General features: G+C 37.1%; 2 protein-coding genes across 4 annotated transcripts in view; one reads left to right on the top strand and one right to left on the bottom strand.

The window, feature by feature from the left end:
- Nucleotides 1-394: 394 nt before the first annotated feature.
- LOC144645168 (isoaspartyl peptidase/L-asparaginase-like) lies at nucleotides 395-8,845 on the bottom strand. Its single transcript, XM_078504650.1, has 4 exons — nucleotides 8,606-8,845; nucleotides 7,724-7,871; nucleotides 6,909-7,238; nucleotides 395-4,988 (listed from the first exon to the last, which is right to left on the bottom strand). The coding sequence occupies exons 1-4, from the start codon at nucleotides 8,720-8,722 to the stop codon at nucleotides 4,627-4,629; spliced, it is 957 nt and encodes a 318-aa protein (XP_078360776.1). The 5' UTR covers nucleotides 8,723-8,845; the 3' UTR covers nucleotides 395-4,626.
- A 94-nt stretch (nucleotides 8,846-8,939) lies between these two features.
- LOC144645093 (jouberin-like) overlaps nucleotides 8,940-20,300 on the top strand; it is a 35,829-nt gene continuing 24,468 nt past the window's right edge. For 2 of the 3 annotated variants that reach the window (XM_078504568.1, XM_078504567.1), the window contains exons 1-12: nucleotides 8,944-9,304; nucleotides 10,205-10,269; nucleotides 10,708-10,735; nucleotides 12,153-12,246; nucleotides 12,403-12,460; nucleotides 12,688-12,775; nucleotides 12,983-13,124; nucleotides 13,623-13,761; nucleotides 13,862-13,925; nucleotides 18,132-18,309; nucleotides 18,939-19,037; nucleotides 20,008-20,110. In XM_078504568.1, the coding sequence (XP_078360694.1) occupies nucleotides 9,295-9,304; nucleotides 10,205-10,269; nucleotides 10,708-10,735; nucleotides 12,153-12,246; nucleotides 12,403-12,460; nucleotides 12,688-12,775; nucleotides 12,983-13,124; nucleotides 13,623-13,761; nucleotides 13,862-13,925; nucleotides 18,132-18,309; nucleotides 18,939-19,037; nucleotides 20,008-20,110 (1,068 nt within the window). In that variant the 5' untranslated portion in view covers nucleotides 8,944-9,294. Of the gene's footprint in view, nucleotides 9,305-10,204; nucleotides 10,270-10,707; nucleotides 10,736-12,152; nucleotides 12,247-12,402; nucleotides 12,461-12,687; nucleotides 12,776-12,982; nucleotides 13,125-13,622; nucleotides 13,762-13,861; nucleotides 13,926-18,131; nucleotides 18,310-18,938; nucleotides 19,038-20,007; nucleotides 20,111-20,300 lie in introns of all 3 variants that reach the window. The other variant, XM_078504569.1, reaches the window with a different exon arrangement.

The raw sequence follows: 20,300 nt of genomic DNA, 5'->3' as shown, positions 1-20,300 counted from the left end.
GCGCGAAAATCTTCCAACATTGCAATTTTTCTAAACTTTTACCACTGCTAGTTTACAAGTTACTTATATTTTAAATGAATTGATGCAGGCCACCAGTTTATTTGAGTGGGACTATTGAACAAATATGTTTAAAGTCCCTTAGAGTAAATCTTGTCTTTGACAATTGGATTTGTAGAAAAATGCTGCAAACTTCGACTGATTCGATTGCGCGCGAGAAGAGAAAATCAAAAAATAATAATCTTCTAACAGTCGACTTGGCTCATTTTTTGTCAATATACCGACCGTTTAAGAGGATCATGAGTACTGCGAGTAACATATGGGTACATACGGGTACATACGAGTAACATACGGAACATACGACTTACACAGTAGACAATAAATCGTTTTTAATCCAGTGTTTCAAGTTACGTCTATGCGTTACAAGAGAAATACGCTCATTGGAAGAGTAACGGGATAAATGCGACTGAATGGCTAAATTTCGATAAATTGCAGCATAGCCCGAAACCAGCCGTAACTTTATACAGCTATTTCAATAAACGTTGTCGGGTCAAAGCTTAAAGCTAAAAGGCAAGACCGTATGGCGTTCTGGGTATTCACTACAAATTTGCATATAAGCTTCATTAAGCATCATCGCACGTGGAGAATTCAAGAGTTTGTTTTTTCCTCTCAGGAGGACTTTCTGTAGCTTTACCTTCACTGTCGCTTGGTTCTGAGTTTTGAAAATTCTCCTTAAATTCAGTGTGGCTAAAACCACCTTGTTTCACATGTCTGAAGAAATAGAAAACGTGCAAATTCGCGTTTGTCGTGTCATTATATATTTTAGTATTCAGCACGTGCAGTTGCCCTCTTCTTCTACCCATACTGCCTTTCAGTCTTGTCTTGAAGCTTTGATCCGGACAACGTTAATTGAAATAGCTGTATTTAGTGAAAACGTGGAAAGCACTGTTCGGCCATCCGTAAATCTGCCCACGAACGGAACGGACCTCCGCCTCAACGGCAGCGTTGCTAGAAGATGCGAAAAAGGCTAACCCTTGTAATTCTAAGGTCCGAGCAAAAAGAACCTATTGAAAGAAGCTGTTTTCTCTCTTAATTTATTACAGCTTTTTGCTGTTTTCTCTCTTAATTTATTACAACTTTTTGCTATTCTATTGTTTTACCACCAAATTAGGTAGACGCCCCAAAGCATTGTGTTTGCAAAAGGGAAGATAAGATAAAAGATAAAGATAAGTTTATTTTACATGGTTAGAACACTTAGCTAAAAGCTAGTTCACAGGTTCACCATGAAAATACATTAAATAATTTTAAAAATCCTAAAAATGCTAAAAATGAAAATACAATTAATACTTATAATTTAAGAATTCTAAAAAATTAAAAAATGGAAATACATTGAATACTCGTAAAAATTCTAAAAATACTAAAAAAAAAGAAAAAAAAGAAATCGAATCAAAAAAAAAAAAAAAAAATCAACTATTTACAGGAATGTATTACAAGACTGAAATCAGTTAGATTAAAAATCGAGATTTCGAATTCGCTTAATAAAATCTTTGGTGCCAGCCCTGTCGCGAACCTCTTCTGGAAGCATATTCCATTGTTTCGCTGCATAATATTTAAATGAATTGAGACCATATTTTGTACTATTTACCTTAGGTAATGAAAGTATGTTTTTTCCTCTTAAATTATACTTGTGGTCTCTAGTCTTAATAAGATTCATTATACTAAGGGGGGCTTGGCCCTGGAAACAGCTATTAATGGTGATAAGCATATCCTGGATGCGGCGACTCTCTAAAGTGCTTCCAATACCGATCCTCTGTAATGTTGAATGTTACAAGAACTTTCTGATACACTGAGCTTGTGGACGTCCTTGTGATATTTTTCTCGTGTACTGCTAGGGGCACGAATGCGTATGTAAGCGGAATGCGTACAAACTATTTTCAAATATTCAGCTCTTGTGTTCAGTTATCACTTGTTAGCTGAGTTTGTGCCAAGTATAATAAAGTTCTCACTAAATGAGTTGAAAGTGCCTTTAAAACAGTTCAAAGTTCCAAACGTTTTGGACTAAGCCCTTCATCAGTGGAAAGTCAAGATTTTTCCTGGCTTTCTTCTGAGCTCCCTTTCATCAAAAGAACAATCCTTGAATGACATTGCATGGACAGTCCTTGAATGACATTGCATGGATAGTCCTTGAATGACATTTCGCCGTTTCGGGTTTTAGTACATGTGGTTATCGTATGGGAGGCGCTAAATCAAATCATTACATTCTTTTTTTAACTTATACACAGGAGTATCCTCTGGGGGTGGGCATACCATGAACCTTGAATGACTCTTGTGAAAAAGAAACAAAATATGTAGTGCTCATGAGCAGTTATACAAAAAAATAAAAATTAATATGCATTTATTTCATGTTTAGAAGTCTCTTCTAAAGCAACATGTTTTTCCCTACAGCATTAAGATATTCCAAATATGTAAACAATTTAAATATACATAACAAGAAGTTATGTACATTAGATGTACATTATTTCTTTAAAAAAATAATTTTATAATAATGAATAATAATTATTATTAAAATAATATAAATTAAAGGAATAATGAATAATTTATCTAATACATATAATTTTTTATAGTTATTTCAAAATAATCATTTTAGTTTTTCTTTTTCTCTGTTGTGTAATTTTTGATAAGTACAGTACATGTATTCAGAGATGTTCTATATCTCTTGTTAGTCTTGTATTCCCACATATTGTACAGAACATTATAAATCAGACGTGACAAGAAAAGATGGAGGAAAACTGAAAAAAAAAAGATTGACAGTTGGAAACAACATTCAATTTACTAAAGACATTGAAAGGGAAATGGGTCAGCAGAAGCTGTTATTGCTAGCCTTCCTTCCGCATTATAGTGAACAAGCAATTTTGCCCAACTGCGATCCACATACAGTTTGAGGATCTAGGATGGTCAAGAGGTTAGGGCAATGTATTTTAAATCTGGAGGTTGCAGGTTTGAGTTCTGTTCAAAGTAGAACTGAGTTCAACTCCTCAGCTGTCAGTTGCGATCCGGGGGGGGGGGGTACTCCCATAAATTTTGGATAGGGTTGTGCCGCGAAGGTTCTTAAACCCTGACCCTATTAAAGGATAAATAAAGCGAAAATTAATACCCTTTTTAGGGGAGGAGAAGCGTTCCGTGACGACCTAAATAACGGCTAACCACGCATGGCAAAACACAAATCCTTATAAAATCGCTTTACTAATACCAGGTTTCTGCTAATACTTAAATGGATAGTACAGTTAAAGATCTCTTTTTTTCGTTTAGCTAGGCGTTTATTTTAGCTGATAGCATTTAGGTACCCTATCTAAGGATCACACCAGGAACACAATGCCAAAAGAAGCAAAAATGATACCCAATTTAAGGACCAAGAACCTCAAAAACCATACCCTATCCTGCGGCACATACCTATATAGCCCATATATGGGAGTACCCCCACCCCCGGGTTGCGATTGTAAGCCTTTAAACCTCAGGATTTTTACATGTCAACCATATTTTGTTTCTAATGTTTGAATGCTAAGCATAACTAACAGTGAAACTTACAAGTGCTAAATCACTTACTCAAAAGGTTAAGGAAATGCAGGGCTCAAAATAACGGCCGGTCAATGGACAATGTCCGGCCAAAATGACGATTTGTCCGGATAAAATTTTGGTTCGGCGGTCATTTTGACCGGTCACGTACACGGCTTTTAAATATAACATAATTCTTTCGCAGTATTTCTTGACATTTTACAGTAAAATCATAAAATATCATAGCAGCTTGCAGTCACAAATTTGTGGAATACTGATGAGAGTACCCTCAACGTCTGCTATTAACACGCATATGAAATTACAGTTTCAATTGTCAGACAGGCCGAGAAAAATAGCACTCGTCAGTGGATTTAAAAAACTATATAAACCTTTAGAAAGTACGAGTTTGTAGCGAGTTTTTCACCAGCAAGTTTATGAGAAAATAATAACATCATTAAACGCTTTGAATGTTAAGTCAGCAATGTTTCTTTAAATTGTGCCTATTTCGCAACTGAACCTGTCCCATGAGTGCTGACAAGTTGACCACCTAAGACGTGGTGCTACATGTACACTTAATTGTCAAAGAGAGTTCTAGCCTGCGTTTACTTCCCTTCTCCCTCCCCTTCGGACGCCGGCCACGCAGGCTAAGAGAGTTCCGGTAAACGTTTGCTCGTACTGTACAAAATAAAACAATGTTCTCCGCGTCCGGCGTCTACAGATTGAAACGATAACTCTCGATATCTTTTGTTCTAGCCATGCGAACATAATAAAATGACACTTTTAGCGATCAAAACATTTAAGCTTAAGCCTTGTACTCTTTAACAACGAGTGTTTTCACTTATGAGGCGAAATTTTTGGCAGAATAGGCTATTGCTTCAAAGTAAATACTCAATATTTTGACCGGTCAAAAACGAGACATGACCGAGCAAAAATTGATTTGGCCGGTCAACATGACCGGTCAGTACCCAGAAATTATTTTGAGCCCTGAAATGCAATTTGTTTTCAGGGTTTTGTTTTTAATAAGAAAAAAAACCCATTTACGCTAACTTTAAATAATTAAATGATGACATAATTTATTTAAAGAGGGACCTCTTGTTCATCATTCCGGTCCAGGCCAAATTTAACCACACGCCTGTTTACAGATGCCCAAGCCATTTGCTGTGAGCAAAACTCTCGTCCAAACTCTCCTTTGCTGTTGAGTGCTATGACACCTCCAACGCCTTGAATTGAGTTTACCATCTTATTGATTGACTTTCCACAGGCCTGTACAGGACTCAAGCCATCCTCCACATTTCGTACAACATCCCATGCCATAACAGTTTTCATGAGAGATTCTCCATGTCCAGTAGTTGAGGCAGCTGCTACAGTGTTAGCATATCCTCCACATCCAACTAAGGGAGAATCACCAACTCTACCTAGCATTTTCTTGGGAAGTCCACCTGCAATAAAATTGAGAAAATGCTTGAAACCAATTTATTTACTTAACAAAGAGGGGAGAGCCACATGGATATAAACTGTCATCAAAGAGCATTTGAGAATGAAAAAACAAATTACCGTATAAACCCGCAGATAAGCCGCACCTTTTTTCCAAAAAATTTCGCTCGAAAGCGGGGGTGCGGCTTATCTGCGGGAACATTCGGAAAAGGTGCCGTAAATTTTCGTTAACTGATGCTAATTTATGGAAAATTATGTAAATTAAAAAACTTAAAACTACAAGAGAGTACCGGTCATTGCTTTTGCAAGTTTGACAGCTCCTATACTGTTTGCAGTGTCGACAATGGCCTATAACTTTAACAGTAATATTGATACTTTTACGAGCGAGAAAATACCACGAGTATTCACGAGTAAGATGGCCAATTGTTTCTCTCTCATTTTTACACTTTGATGAAAAATTTGTCGAACTGATTACAAAACTCTCATTATGCAACAAGTTTATCTCCAATAGATGGCTCCCAAATCTCTTTAATTTGTCGATATGATAGCCACGAAACTCGAACGCCTCCATCGCCATCTTGTTTTGCTTTACGTTCTCGCCCTAGTCCCATATTTCGAGTTCGATCAAATGCCTGGTTACTAAGCTACGAACGTTCAGCAAACGAAAGTTCTTGTTGTTGTCACACAAAAATCTATGGAAAAACTGCATTGAATGAAGAAATACCTGTCAACAAATGCCAGAAAAAGATCACCCGTAATATGTCAAAGTTGGTTTTCATTATATTAAAGAGCTCAAATTGTGGGTAAGACTGAAGTATTTTCTGTTTCAATGTTCATTGAGTTTACGTTCGATGAAGAAGACTTCCTAAAGACTCAACTTTGGATTTTTGACTCGACTTTGGATTTTCTTTGATTTACTTTCAAAAAACTTTTTTTCCAACATTTGAGTTGTTAAATTTAGGGTGCGGCTTATCTGCGGGTGCGGCTTATACGCGGGTGTTTACGGTAAACGAATAAGCTGCAGGGAAGTATTTTCAACATTTCTCAAGTGTCCTGAAATGGTTGGGGTGTTGGGTACAACAGATACCTGTATCCTGACTAAAGCAATTTCAAAAGAGAGTAATTTAAATAATTTGTTGAAAAAAAAATCAAAACAAAATTCATGGTAAATTATGCAACGTGTTGACATGTGTGTCAAAAAAATGGCTTATACACTCATGTAAAAACAATGCTGGAAGTAAGGCTTTTCTGCACGGTCCTGAGGGAAGCAGTTAGTTTTGTTTCCTTAAGAATCTCAATGTTTCCTGAGGCAGAGCTAAGGAAAACTTTGGTCTTTTGGTGGGAAAAAATTTTATTGTCAGATGTCACGTGACCTCGCAGTAGGAGAGTGCATGCTGTTGGAGAAAATATTTCAACTACATGTATATAACAAGGTAATTACTTAAGATGCTTTCCAAAGATCAACATGCAAATGATATAGAAAATGTAGAACAATGGGTTAACCACCTTACCAATATGGTAAAGGTTAAAGGTAAAGTCTGCTGTACGAGCCTAGTGGCCCGTCAGGCTGGAGCTTATCCGGGTTTTAGTAGCATGAACCATACCCTTTTTTTACACCTGGGTGGAGAGAGGCACTGTGAGAGTAAAGTGTCGTGCCTAAGAACTCAACACAATTACTCCAGCCAGGACTCGAACCCGGACCACTCGATCTGGAGTCCAGCACACTAACCATAAGGCCACCGCACCTTCCCTTACCAATATGACTACCTGTTTATTTTTGCCCAAAAAAAAGCTCATGCAGTCAGTCACTATCTTATTAAGAATCCCTTTAAAATGAGGTCCCTAGTATGACTATATTTTGTTGTCCTGATGATGGTCAGATTAACAGGGTTCCATGCATTGCACATTTATTTATTAATTAACACCTGTAGATGTAGCACTTGCAAGTCTTCCATGTGAATCCAAAGCAACAGCTCCCACAGTATCAAATCCCTGTCTGTTATCAGCATCTCCTGTCTCCTGTTTCACAGTTCCCACATAATTTTCAACTGTCCTAAGGTAACTTGCCGCATTTGCAGAACGTTCATGTGATTCGTCTGTGATGAGTTCTGAAGGGTTCTCAACAACAGGAAATCCTATTTTTTTCGCAAACTTTAAGGCCCCTTCTCCAGCTAGCAGGCAATGAGGGGTGTCCTCCATGACTCGTCGTGCCAGGGAAACTGGGTTAGCAATGTTTTGGACACAGGCAACTGCACCTGAAAGTTTTATAATTTTGATTTGAGAATACAGTCTAGAAACCTTAGTGAAGTTCACCCCCTGTTTGGGACAGTTTGTTGCCCCCCGCCCCTCAGTACCCCCTCGTGTGGGTCATGTGATCTTGGAAACCATGTGCTCTTTGCAAATTGTGCATATGCCAAGGGTTCTTGAAAGTTTGATTGCTTTTTATTCCATTGATGTTGGATATGAGGCCGGAAGATGCCCAAAAAATAGGTAAGTCTTCCTGTCAAGTGCTTATTTATATTGCTTTCTTTTGTTATTCGGGTTTCTTTCAATTCCCAAAAGTCCTTTGCACCCCATGCATTACTACTTTCCTTTTTGTCACTTTTTCCTGTTTCTAAGATACTCTGCAATCCCCTTAAAACCTTCAAGTATTGCAGCGCATTTACCTGTGAACATTAACCCTGAACAAGCTAGATCTGTATATCTAAGAAAAAAATGTTTAACAATTTAGTTTTCTAACCAGTAGCTAGATTGTGTCCATCCATAATTAATGCATCAAGCTCAACAGTGTTTTCCTCAGTTAGGGCACATCCATGCCCTGCATTAAATATTGGATTGTCTTCCATGTTTCTCACGGCTGCCTCAACTGCGTCCACCGCACTACCACCCTGGAATAAATAAATATAAAGTATATGTAGTCGGGGATTACTGACTGTAATCGGTTAGGGAACTTTTATATTAAATTGATGCAGAGTGGACATTTTAAAAGTAATCGCTAAAAGATCCAGATTCTCACCTTGTGGGCATAACTTCAATTTGTTAATAATTTTAAACCTCTAAGAGGTTAAAGTTCTGAACCAATCATATTTTTTTAGGATTCTTGATAAAGATAGGTACATTGAAAACCTTAATTTTACATAAGTTTTGGAAGCACTGCGTGAGTCATAAACCATGCATAAACAAGCAGTTTCTGGCTTTTCTTTTAAAATATGGAAGCATCCTCCACCCTCCCCCCCCCCCCCCCCACACACACACACACCTGTAGTCCCCCTTCTGCTGGGGGTCTGTTATTGTTTATACGAGGTCTGTGGCAGTTTTATGGAACAACCTTATGACACTCATATTGTTTTCGTTCTGTACATTATTCCATTAAGATATTATTGTAATAAATATATAAGGGTTTGTGCTTGACTGCATCTAGTCTTGCATCTGAATATATTAAAGCTTAAAAATTATATACTTCTTGTAACAAGTGTATACTGCAGTGTTTTGTAAAACATGGACGTTTGTTTGGCAAATTTAAGGCGCTTGCTTTTAAAGCTGATGCAAAGTACAGGTTCTTCTAGACTGCATGTGAGAGGCCCGGCCGGGGAATTTCTAAAGACGACAGCACTTTACTTACCTCAAGTAGCACTTCATAACCTTTCCTCGCTGCCAACTGAACACCCTGTCTGTACGATTCTTTTTGTTCATCAGGTATCGTTCTTGAGCCACCATGGATGATTATACAGGGTTCCATGTGTTTGATCGAGAAATACTACGTGTAGATCAAGGTCTATTGAACTTCTAATAAATGGCAAAACATTAATCATGTGACGCGACAAGTCACGCGACGAGACAAACATGCAGCGCATGCTGCGAACTTTTTTTTCGCCGCACATAATGAAGCCCGCAATTTTCAAGGACAGCGCCCTATGCAGAAAGAGTATTTTTCGTTATGTAAAACCATATGGTGTGTCGTGCACAACGGAAGCATAGTTTGTAAAGAAAATGGCGCCGAAAATTGACACCTGAACTATCTACTTCCTTTACCAGAAGTTCTCTCTTGTTTTTGCAATTTAGATACGCTTAAGTATGATATTAGTTTGTTTGTTGATGGAATTACGTTCTTGACTACAAAGATCGTTTATTTTTGTTGTCGAATTTCTGTGCGAGCGTTGCCCATACATGTACAAGACATGGAGCTTGCCATGTTTGATGTTTGAACTGAAGCCTTTGCTTGATATTGGTTCCAAGTTCTTCATGCAGCATGAGTAAGACTACAAGCTAATAAAGTCAGCGCGTAGCTTCCTTCAAGAATAAGTGGGCTTCATGGCGACAGGTAAGCTTAAAAACTGAAGAGAATTTTTTATGGGAAAGAAGGTTGCACAAGACAGACTAAGCTTTTTTTCCACGTAAAACATAAGCTTGAGCTTACTCTTTATGCAAAGAATGTAAGCTACTTAAACTTGGCAAGCATTGCATATATAGCATACAAGGCCACTTTTTGTTATATTGACCTTATACCGTATTTTATAGTGACCATTTCTTTACTTGATCCCTGATTTCTGTTTTCGTGTGATCAAGTCAACATTTTGTTTTAATATCAAAATTAAATGATCAAGGAAGGAAAAAAAAATGATTATTATCAAATGATTATTATCAAATGATTATTATCATAATTAAGGAAGAGCATGAAGGCAAGAGTTGCCTGTCGTTTGCTCATTTGTTATAAAAATTAATTCCCCAACAAGTATTTCAGTTGTTATGCATGCACCCATTTCGATGTTAAGTCCAAGATTTGGGGAGGGGTTATGCAAGTTGTTTGACTTTTCTTTTTTTTCTGAATATTATTAGTTAAAATCCTCCTAAAAAGGGCTTAGATGGGGTAAAAAAAGTGTTGACATGTGCATGTATCCTTTAAACAGCCGCCCTAACAAGTTTGTAAATCCAAGCTTACTGCCACAACCCACCAGGGATTACATGTAGTTCTTGGTTCTCTTCACCTTGGACCGAGGCTCTATATTTAAGTTCAGTGCGCAAGGGTAGGGATGGCCTGAGGGGGGGGGGGGGAGTTAGTCAGCAAAGTGTTATATACAGAGGTCCTGCCCTGTCAGGTCTCTCACAGGGATGGTGGTAAAGGTCAAATGCCCCACTACATAATTATATGCCTGGCCTAGTCCTGGTTCTACACTACAAGATTATTAATATTCACCCAGCATTTGTACTGTTTTCACTGTAGCTGAAACACCAGGATCAGGTAAAAAGAAGAAACACAGGAGGGCCAAGTCAAACTTGGAGTCTCAGGTCTGTGGTTGGTATAGTCAAACTTCTATTAGGAAGCCCTCTTTTAAGCGATGATCCACTAATAAGCAGTCACTTATCAAATTCCCAGAAATCACTTTCCATATTTACTATAAATTAGACCTCTATTCAGTCGTCACCTCTACTAAGTGGCATGTCTAGATCTATAGCTTCATGTGATCAGTTTTTCACACTCTAGATTAAAAAAACACATCATAATCTAAAGTGTGAAAAACTGATCACATGAAACTACATCTGTATAAACATGCTTTGCTTATCGTCGTGTCAAAAGATCACAAGGTGAATCATTTAAACAGAGGCAAAATACAATGAAATTGAGCAATCAGGAAGTCTAAATGGTGACCTTGCCACTTAACTTTTGACCATCAAACAGATGTCTGATTTTGACAATAACTGAACTTTTTTAAAAAACATTTTTAGGGAGAGATAGCTGGATCAACAGATCAGTGTAAGTATACATTGTACCATGCATGTAAACCATCTAGACATATTTGTGAAGACCAGGGTGGCCAGGCTCTAAAACAAAACTGTTGTATCACATTAAAACAAAACACCCACGCCTCAATATTCTTTTCCTGCCTGCAGAGAGGTGTCTGACATTCAACCTGAAAAAATATGATACCGATCAGACAGTCATCGTTTAATTGCCACTGTGTTCCATTACACTGACTGTATTTTTCAAATTCAAATAACAACCAGTCTGATCATATCTAGGGCTTGAATAAAGTATGACCTCATCTAGTCATGTCTAGTCATCTGGGACAAGTTGTGTACATGTATGTAATTTTCATTCTCACCTGCCCAGTGGGTAAGGGCCCAGGGGGGGGGGGGGGGGTACTCCGGCTTGTTAATGACGGGAATGATCGAAGGATTTTTTTGGGTTTGAAATTTTCGATTCCGGGATTTTTTTGGGTTGTAAAATTTGGCAAGTATTTTTTTGGGTGACTTGATTTAAATAGGGGATTTTTTTGGGTATTAAAAACAAACTAAAGTGCCTTGGTGCGGCCTTGGCGTATTTATGGTATGATGAATAAACAAAACGAGCGTTCTTTGTGTTATGTTATTGCCCCTCCTGGCAATTTAGGGGTAATTTGACAAGGGATTTTTTGGGGGGTTATTTTTGGTCCAGGGATTTTTTTGGGTAACGTCGGAAGACTTAGGGATATTTTGGGTCCTGAGTTTTACCTCCATTCGATCATCCGTGTCATTTACAAGCCGGTGTACCCCCCCTGGGGGTAAGGGCTGAGGCAAGTTTTCTGCCCACTAAATCGTAAGAAAAGTAAATTAAGACAAGCATTCAACTGCTCTGAGGCAATCAAAATTTGAGAGCTGCTTATCTGAAGGGCAAGCTGAAATTCATGTTTTCTTTTAGCTCTGCTGACGCCTGAGATATACACTTGTAACTCAGATCTCAGATAGATCAACATGTATCGTATGACTTGTTTTGATGGTTAAGGAAGTATAACATGTGGTTGCGTTTGGTTGATACATGAACACAACAACAAATCTTAGTGTTATACTATTAATCGTATCTATAACAATCTCGATTGGTCTGCGCGCGCCTTTGTCGCGTTCGGTGCGCTTCCGTGGGTGTCCGTTCCTTTGGCACTTCGGTCCTGTGGCCCGCGCGTCTCCGCGCATTTGTGGGTTCTTTCTTGCGTTTTCCTGCTTTTCCCCGTCCATTGCTTTTTTCCGTTCTCTTCCCTCTGTTTGCCTGTCGTCTCGTCCCCGCTGTGCGCTCCCGTGTCCCCATCTCTCTGTCTCCTCCACTTTCTACACATCTAGATCTGTAGGTTATTACATTCAGGTTAAATTTTGTCCTCTCTTTCTCATTTGTATGTATGTATGTATGTATTTCTGGTCAGTGATATCTGAGGAGAGCTCCAGAGTGTTAAAGGCACGCCAACAGACTCAGGCCAGATTTGAGTCATTTCTTCAAGATGCAGTAGCTGAAGAGAGGTGTGAAAAAATCTTTTGTTTTATGTGATGTTTGTACATTTTGTAAATCATTTCTAAGCTCTTTAATTTCCAGCTTGTGCCAGTAGAGAGGAAGCATGGTCCCCACTGCACCTTCCCTGTTCCACTAATTTAAAGATACTTTTGTCTATTTCCTAGTTTTCAAGAAACAAGAAAAAAGAAGAAAAAGAAGCGAACTCACACAAGTGATGCTGTGGTAAGATCCTTTCATAAAACTACATGTAGTCAGATTCATTACAAAACAACACTGTGTTTTGATATTTACAAATGTTATGATCAAACTGCTGCCATACTGGTCAAGCAAGGTCTGTTGATATCCAATTTCTAAAATTTTAATGGTACTGCAGATTGCAGTATTTTTAACTGAAAGTTCATGCCCCGGCCGGCAAGACACCTTTAATGTGTAGCGTTATTTTTTGTTAGCTTGAAACTATCAAGTCAGGGAGTCCCATTGCTAAAGCCACGTCACAATCGGAGGAAAATCTTCTTCAAGCTAACCTGTACAAAGAGGGTAAGACAAGAACTAATAATAATTATTTATTATTATTAACTAGCGGTCAAAGCAATCTGTAACAGGGGGGCTCTCCTTGTAAGCCCAGTAGGGTTTGTTGAGAGCTCCTGCTCCTAGTTATTATGTATGTGACCAAAACAGGGTTTGTGCTACTCCTGAAGTCCTTGAAGCCCTGGAATCTAATTTAAGATCTCTCCCTTATAATAGATGATCCCACTCGGGATGGAAAAGAAAATAAGCAGAGCTATAAAGAAATATTAGAGGGTTCATCAACAGAGCCAGCCAGACAGCAGGACACTGAGCAGACCCCTAAAAAGACAAGGCATAAAAAGACAAGAACCTTGACAAGGTACATGTACATTTGTACAAGTGAAGAAAAATTTATTATGAAAACTATTCTTTCTGTAACTGTAATAACCAGAGGGTGGGGGTGGGGTGTTTTGGTATTTTATTGACAATATCGTGGTCAACTACATGTAGACATGCAGCATCATGCAAACCAGTCATTTTTCTGTAGTTTATTTAAGCATTCTTAATAAAACAAAGTGATGAAATGTTTTACTGTACCATTCCTTAAGCGAGTTAATTCGGATATGGATTATGAGTGTAGTGTAGCTGTCGCGTCGCGTCGCGTCACGTCGCATCGCGCCGCGTCGTGTCATGTTATGTAGTGCATCAGTCATTCAGTCAGTTAGTCTATCTATCCATCTATTTGTTACACAGTCATTCATTTCAGTCAGTAACTCTTTCAGTGTCTGTCAGTTGATGCACAACGTGTGTACAGTGTATAGAAAGGAGAAATATTCCCATTTTTAGCTTGAGACTGAAAGTGTTTACCTGTTTACAGCGAGCAAGGCACTCCAGATGAGTCCACAGAAAAACCAAGGAGAAGGAAAAAACCCAAAACTCCAGAACCAAGCATTGACAGAGAAAGTGCAAAAGAAAATCTTGGATATGACAATGAAGGGGCCTTGGATGGTGAAGATGTGAGTAATGTAGAACTTGCAGAATGAACAATCACATAATATTAAAAATTATTTCAACATGTGTCTCCTGATATATTAACTCCCCCTTTTTAATCTTCAGCCTGGACAACAATCTTCAGTTACACCCAAGAAGAAAGGAGGAAGAGTTAGGAGAAGGCTTCATGGTATATTGTTTTTTATTGTGTTTACCAATATACAAGTGTTCCATCAGTTTGAATCTGTTTCCCTTTTTTGTTAACTGCTTAATTTATTATTGTTTGATTTTCCAGATGATTTTTGTTTGCCACTGTTTTTTTTTTTCAAAATGGCCAAATGAAGGCATTGGGCACAATCTGCTAATCAGTCTTTGATAATGATTAATAATTATTGTTATTATTTTATTTATTTAGTGTTTTACTGTTTTAGCACCTTTGGTTTGTGTCCCCAGTCTCCTCGCAGCCGTTTTTAGTGTCGTCCTCGCACAATGCTTCTGGGAGAAGCATTGCATGACGACACTAAAACGGCTACGAGGAAAACTATTGTGTCCCCAGTTTTAAACACCCTGTCTTTACTATAAGTTACTTTTTAATATTTATGAATTCTAGATAGTAATTACATATTCAGTTAGTTGTAATTAATGTTTTTAGAACTTATTAGTGTTCCCAATTAGTGGTTTATACTTTTTTTTATTTATTTATTTATTTTTTATTAATGAAATCTTTATTACACGCAACACCACTACAGAGAAATACATATTTACAACGGGCTATTTACAAGAGACATACTTTTTACATGAACATTTTAAAAAGGAAAAAAAAAATTGTTAATTACAAGGATAACTAATTATGACTACTTCTAAAATATACTGAATTCTTACTCACAATACAACGCTAAAGTACACTACATTACGCTAATTACATTAATACAACGAGACACATTTTAAATAATGACTTACTAACTTTAAAACATAGATTATTTGTATACGGTTCCTTTCTTATTCTACATATACGTCCCTAATAGCTCGCAATACAAAACACTATTCGCACTACTTTACTTACTTACTTACTTTTTACAAAATACAATAAATTAAAATGTTACACAAAAAAAAAAACAAAAAAAAACAAAGAGAGTGAAATGCTACCGATGATGTGATAAATATTTAAAAGAAATCTTTCCACTTAAAATTAAAATGAGAGAGTTTATTTGCACGTAAGGCGATGTACTTTTCGAGATTTATTTTTTCTCGCACGTAGCCGACAAAATCCGCAAATTGATATTTTTTGTCATTTTTAGCGCAGATAAACAGGAAAAACTTGCCAATGAGTATAAGGTGGTTGATGGTTTGAAGCGAAGATGAACCTTTTAAGACGCCATATATTATTTCATTTTCTGTCAAAGCTGTCACGCTATGCTCTTTGCATTGTAAGCGGTTCCAGAACGATACAGCCAATGGACAGTGCACAAATAAATGAGAGATAGATTGCTCTGTATCAGGGCAAAATGGACAAGTAGGTGAATCGATAATTTGCCTTTTGTAGAGAAGGCTGTTGGTGAACTAAGAATATTATGTATTAATTTGAACTGAAACACGGATAATTTAACTTCTTTTGTTACAGCAAAGGGAAGTGAGTATATTTTGCGACGTTGCGATGGATCAAAACCACACTTGATGAGTCTTTTTTCTGCCGTAGGTGGAGGTAGATTTTTTCCATTAATCAACAGATGATATATGACTTTACACGTTAGGTTTTCTATAGTTGGCGTCGAGGAGGAGAGGTTCGGTTTGTGACTGTTTTAAAAGCTCTTTCCAAGCACTTGGTATTGCAGATAAAAGCCCGTAGTATTGTAGAAAGTTGCAGTTTATATGGAATTTTTGTTGGAAGGACTGAAAAGAAATAAAGCGTCTTTTTTGTTCATCTACGAGACTGGATACCTTTTTAATGCCGGCGATGTGCCAGTTTTGAAAGAACACTGACTTTTTATTTATTTTTATAAATTGATTATTCCATATAATTTGGTTTAATACGTCGCTCTTCGTCTTAGGTACATTAATGGATAACTCTTGCCAGTAAGTTATTACATCGTTGTAAAATTTCGGAAGCGATTTATCTAAATTTATGCATTTGACATCGTAGTTGCACTCGAAAATTAGTGTTTCACCTACGCTTGATAGTAGTGAAATTGGTATAGCTTTCCATGGTGCGTCATCTGTAGAACATAAGCGCTTTACCCAACATAATTTTAGAGCTTTATCGAATACCGTGAAGTCAGTCATATTAAGACCCCCTTCTTCTTTGCATTTGATGATCGTAGATCTTTTTATTTTTGGCTGCTTATACTTCCAAATGAAATTAAAAATAATTTTGTTGACCTCTTCCGTAAAGCCACTGGGAGTTTCCAGCACGCTACACACAAACGTGAGTTTCGACAGCGCAAGTGTTTTGACTATATCAAGGCTGTGCTCTAGCGGTGCCCGGTCGCCTCAGGCGACTAACATTTGCTCTCGGGCGACCGGAAAATAAAACTGGTCGCCCGGCCGGGCACCCGGCCCTCTTGTTCGCCGTTCCACACTGTAGTGTAGCAGGAGATTGACTGTAAAATTATGTTTTTGCAGATTGATTATGTTTTTCACGGGAAAATAGCCTTCCACACATTACGGAATCAAATGTTTACGCTTGCCGGCGCTGTCAAGTTCGTTCCACCTGATTTAACACGAGCTTGACTTTGCACGTGACGGACCGCACGAACATTTTAAAAAATATAATAATTTGGGTTGAAAATCTTGATTTTTTTCTTCGAGATGGTTTAGTTCCCATTTATTTTGGTATATCAATAGTTTTTGTAAGCGCAGTGAGTTAGTGTTAGCATGAAATGAAATTCTTCACACATGCAAATTTCTGCGTCTGGAGATGTTTACAAAGGAATAGATTAATTTAGCGACGACTTGTTGCACTCTAATAATTAAAGCAAATCTCGATAAAATGTTGTTGTCATTCAGCTTAATGGAATTTATTTGTTTTACAACTTGATTTACTGTGGTAATTTCAAATGAAATTTCAACGATATTTATTAATAGAACTTTGGAGATATTTACGCTAATAAAGGAATTTTCGTCGGATATCACAAGTTTGTCAAAATGCAGTGGCCGCTAAAAATAGTAACAATCACTTCGCCGTGTGTGAAATTAAACCCTTGTGAACTGCAAAAAAGATTTTAAATGTAAGATTGTTGGCAGTTCCGTAAATTTCTGCATGTTTAAATCAGTCCGTTTCTTTATCCAATTGCATGGCTCAGATTATCATTCAAATGGCGGTTCTTTCAGCCGTCACAAGAATAGAAACTCAACCTATTTATAATTAAATGTTCTTTCTTATATTCTTGCGACTTTCTTATTTTTTTTAAACTCTCGACAAATAAACCGATGAAACAAGAAAAGCTTGCAGTTAATGATTTTAGCCCTAACTTCTCAGGCGTTCTTTTATGAAACTAGATAAGGTAAAAAATTTTACGAAAAGGTAGAAATTCTAATGTTTTGGCGCGAAAATTTCGATGGGTTTCGTATGACAGGCATACTGGAATTCACACTTTTTTGACTCACAATTCATAGTGAGTGTGCTGTGAAATAAAATCAACAACAAATTTTAATTGGTTATATGATTTAAATTTATTGTAAATTAATTATTAACTTATTAAACCATGATAATATTAATAAATTAAATAATAAATTAATTGAATAATTAATTAGTTTGGGCGACCAACCTGAAGGGCTGGGCACCCTACCTGGCAGGGTTGGGAGCCCGAAGGGCTCCCAGAAAATTTCCTTAGAGCACAGCCTTGTATATTAATTTTGCCATAAATAGAAATATCTCTTGATGACCAAATGTTGAGAATTTTTTTAAGCGACCCGAGTTTATCATAAAAGTTTTTTTCAATTGCGCGTTCGTCATTATATGAAAAATAAATTCCGAGCGCATATATCGGCTCTTCACTAAGTTTTAAGTTCAAGATTTTATCTTTGCGCAGACGCCATGATCCTAACCAAAGGAGTTCTGACTTGGTTTGGTTTATCCGAAGGCCGGAAACATGTTCAAATTTTTCTAGAAGGTTAAACAGTGGTTTATACTGCTAGTTTTATGACATGTAAATAAATTATTATTATTTAGTTATTATTATTATTATTATTATTATTATTATTATTATTATTATTATTTTAAATTACTGTTGTTATTATTATTACTTTTTAATCATGCTTTTATAATTGTGTACAATCAGCTTTACAACTCAAGCTCAGTTTTGATATTGATTAACTTATTGCAAATTTTGATAAAACATCAATGCTTGCTTTCAACATCATGCAATCTGTTGAAAGTTTCTCGTTGGAATCTTTATAGACCCTGAAGCTGATCCATCATTGACAGTTGTTAAGAAAAGATCTGATGACGGTTTCATTCTCTCTGTTACGGTCCATCGAGCTGACAACCTTAAACCTGACCTTTGTATATCACACCCTATGGTGAGAGTTCATGTGGTCGATATGGAAACAGGGCAATATGTCAAGAAATCGGACAGGTATATATGGCATTTAATCAGTAGTTTGTGTAATGAACAGTGCACACTATACTAATATCTGCGCTTGTTGCGACTCACCAAAATAGTCTGGATTATTAGTAACAATGTCTGCAATTCTGGACCTTAGACGCTGAGATAATCGGAATCTTAAAGGCTGTAAAACTGAGGTTCAGATACTCGAGGCACGAGTGGAATATTATTTTATTAAAAATGTTGTTAAATTAATGTAACACATACAATATTTGCCTTCTGATTTGATGTACAATTGATTGGTCACAGTACAAATGGTTATAACACCACAGTGCATTTCCAAGCTCTATTTTATAAAAATAAAAAAAATAAATAGAACAAATGTCCTGCAGCTTTGTTGTTGCTAATACGTTCATGTAGTGAGTCATGTAACTTGGAAAAAGTTGCATAAAGTTGCGTTTTTGAGAACTAGAAAGCACCTGGCCAGTGTACACAGATCTAGTTGAATTTTCAGATTCTCTATAACTGTACATTGTAGCTAGTAGTAATGCATTTCAGCAAATCTGAAGTACTAAAAGTCACTTACAAGAAGCAGTGAGTCTGTTTTACTTGCTTCAACCCTTACACAAGTTTCTAAAATGCAACTTATATACTTGTAGTGATCGCAGTGTGACATCTTACTATGAAAGTGAAGGTGACAACCCTGTTGATTACATCATGCCTGTGATGACACAGCCATATGATTTCAAGAAATACAAGTAAGTTTTCTACAGTTCTGCAGGTAGTACAGTACCAGTTGAAGGTAAGTTACATGCACCCTCTGCGAGATGTGTCTTGTTCCTCTCGACATGCCTGTTGCTTCTCTAGAGCGTACTGAAAGTGCACCCATCCAGCACTTTGCATTCTGGTGATTGCTTATGGAAAGATTGTTTTGCCTATTGCCTCTAGGGTTGGTTAAATGTTGCTTGTGAGCTGTATCAAATGTTTGACACAGAAAATATGTGACTTTGTAAAGTAAACGATGTGTGTGTGCCTGAGTGTCTTTTCATATTAAGTTAATAAAAAATTAAATTTAACCCATTCCAATTCACCATTCTCCATTAATTTTCCAGATGAGGGCTACCCAGCTGCTGTTATAAAAAAAATATTATTTCATTGGTTGTATTTATCTACATGTAGAAACTTAAGATAAACCACAGTTGTTCTGGCTTTTGAGATTTTCTTTTCTGTCAAACATATTCTTTCAGGGTTCGTACACACTTTGAAAGTCCTTGAAAATCCTTGAATTTAAAAGTCAAAATTCAAGATGTTAGAAATCCTTGTCTGAATAGTGTGCTTAGCTTGGTGCTTGAAAGTCCTTAAAATTTGTTGTTCAGTATTTACTCCAAACATAAAGGAGCAAATTTCTACACAAATGAAATTCTCACAGAAATTTTCGTAAAGGAAACAGAATATCTGCAAAATGTCATGCTGAGAGAACAGTGTCCTTAAAAAGTGGATTTCTGGCCTTGAAAGTCCTTGAAAAGTACTTGAATTTTGGATCCAAGATTAGAAAGAGTACAAACCCTGTAATCTTTACTGATATTGTCCCTGGATGAGATCCATGGGGTGCCCTATGGAGAATAGGGCCATTAGAATTTGTGGGCTTTCATTTTTCTTTCAATTACTTAGCCTTTTTAAGTTTTATGGATAATAGATTAAGCATGGCCTGTTGTAATTTGTTTCTAGGTCTTTGATGCCATCTTGGGAAGAAGTTCTTTTGTTCAATGAAATATTCTCATACTTCCTCAGTCGCCAGGAATCAGACCCTAAGGTCATAATGTTCTTTGAGGTGAGAGTCAATTATAGCAGATTTCTTAGTGATCCGAGTGAATCAATCATATACAATTATACCTCCAGCAGTACATCTTCATCATCGTCATCATCATCATCATCATCTTTCTTCTCTCTCCTTATGGAGAATAGTTGTTATTCTACTCTATCTCTGACTGCAGTCTCTTCTTCTCTCCATGTTCTAAAAC

Source organism: Oculina patagonica, chromosome 3 (assembly GCF_052425735.1).
Source record: "Oculina patagonica isolate OP01 chromosome 3, crgOcupat, whole genome shotgun sequence".
Classification (NCBI taxonomy): Eukaryota; Metazoa; Cnidaria; class Anthozoa; order Scleractinia; family Oculinidae; genus Oculina; species Oculina patagonica.
This window is presented reverse-complemented; position numbering and strand designations above follow the sequence as displayed.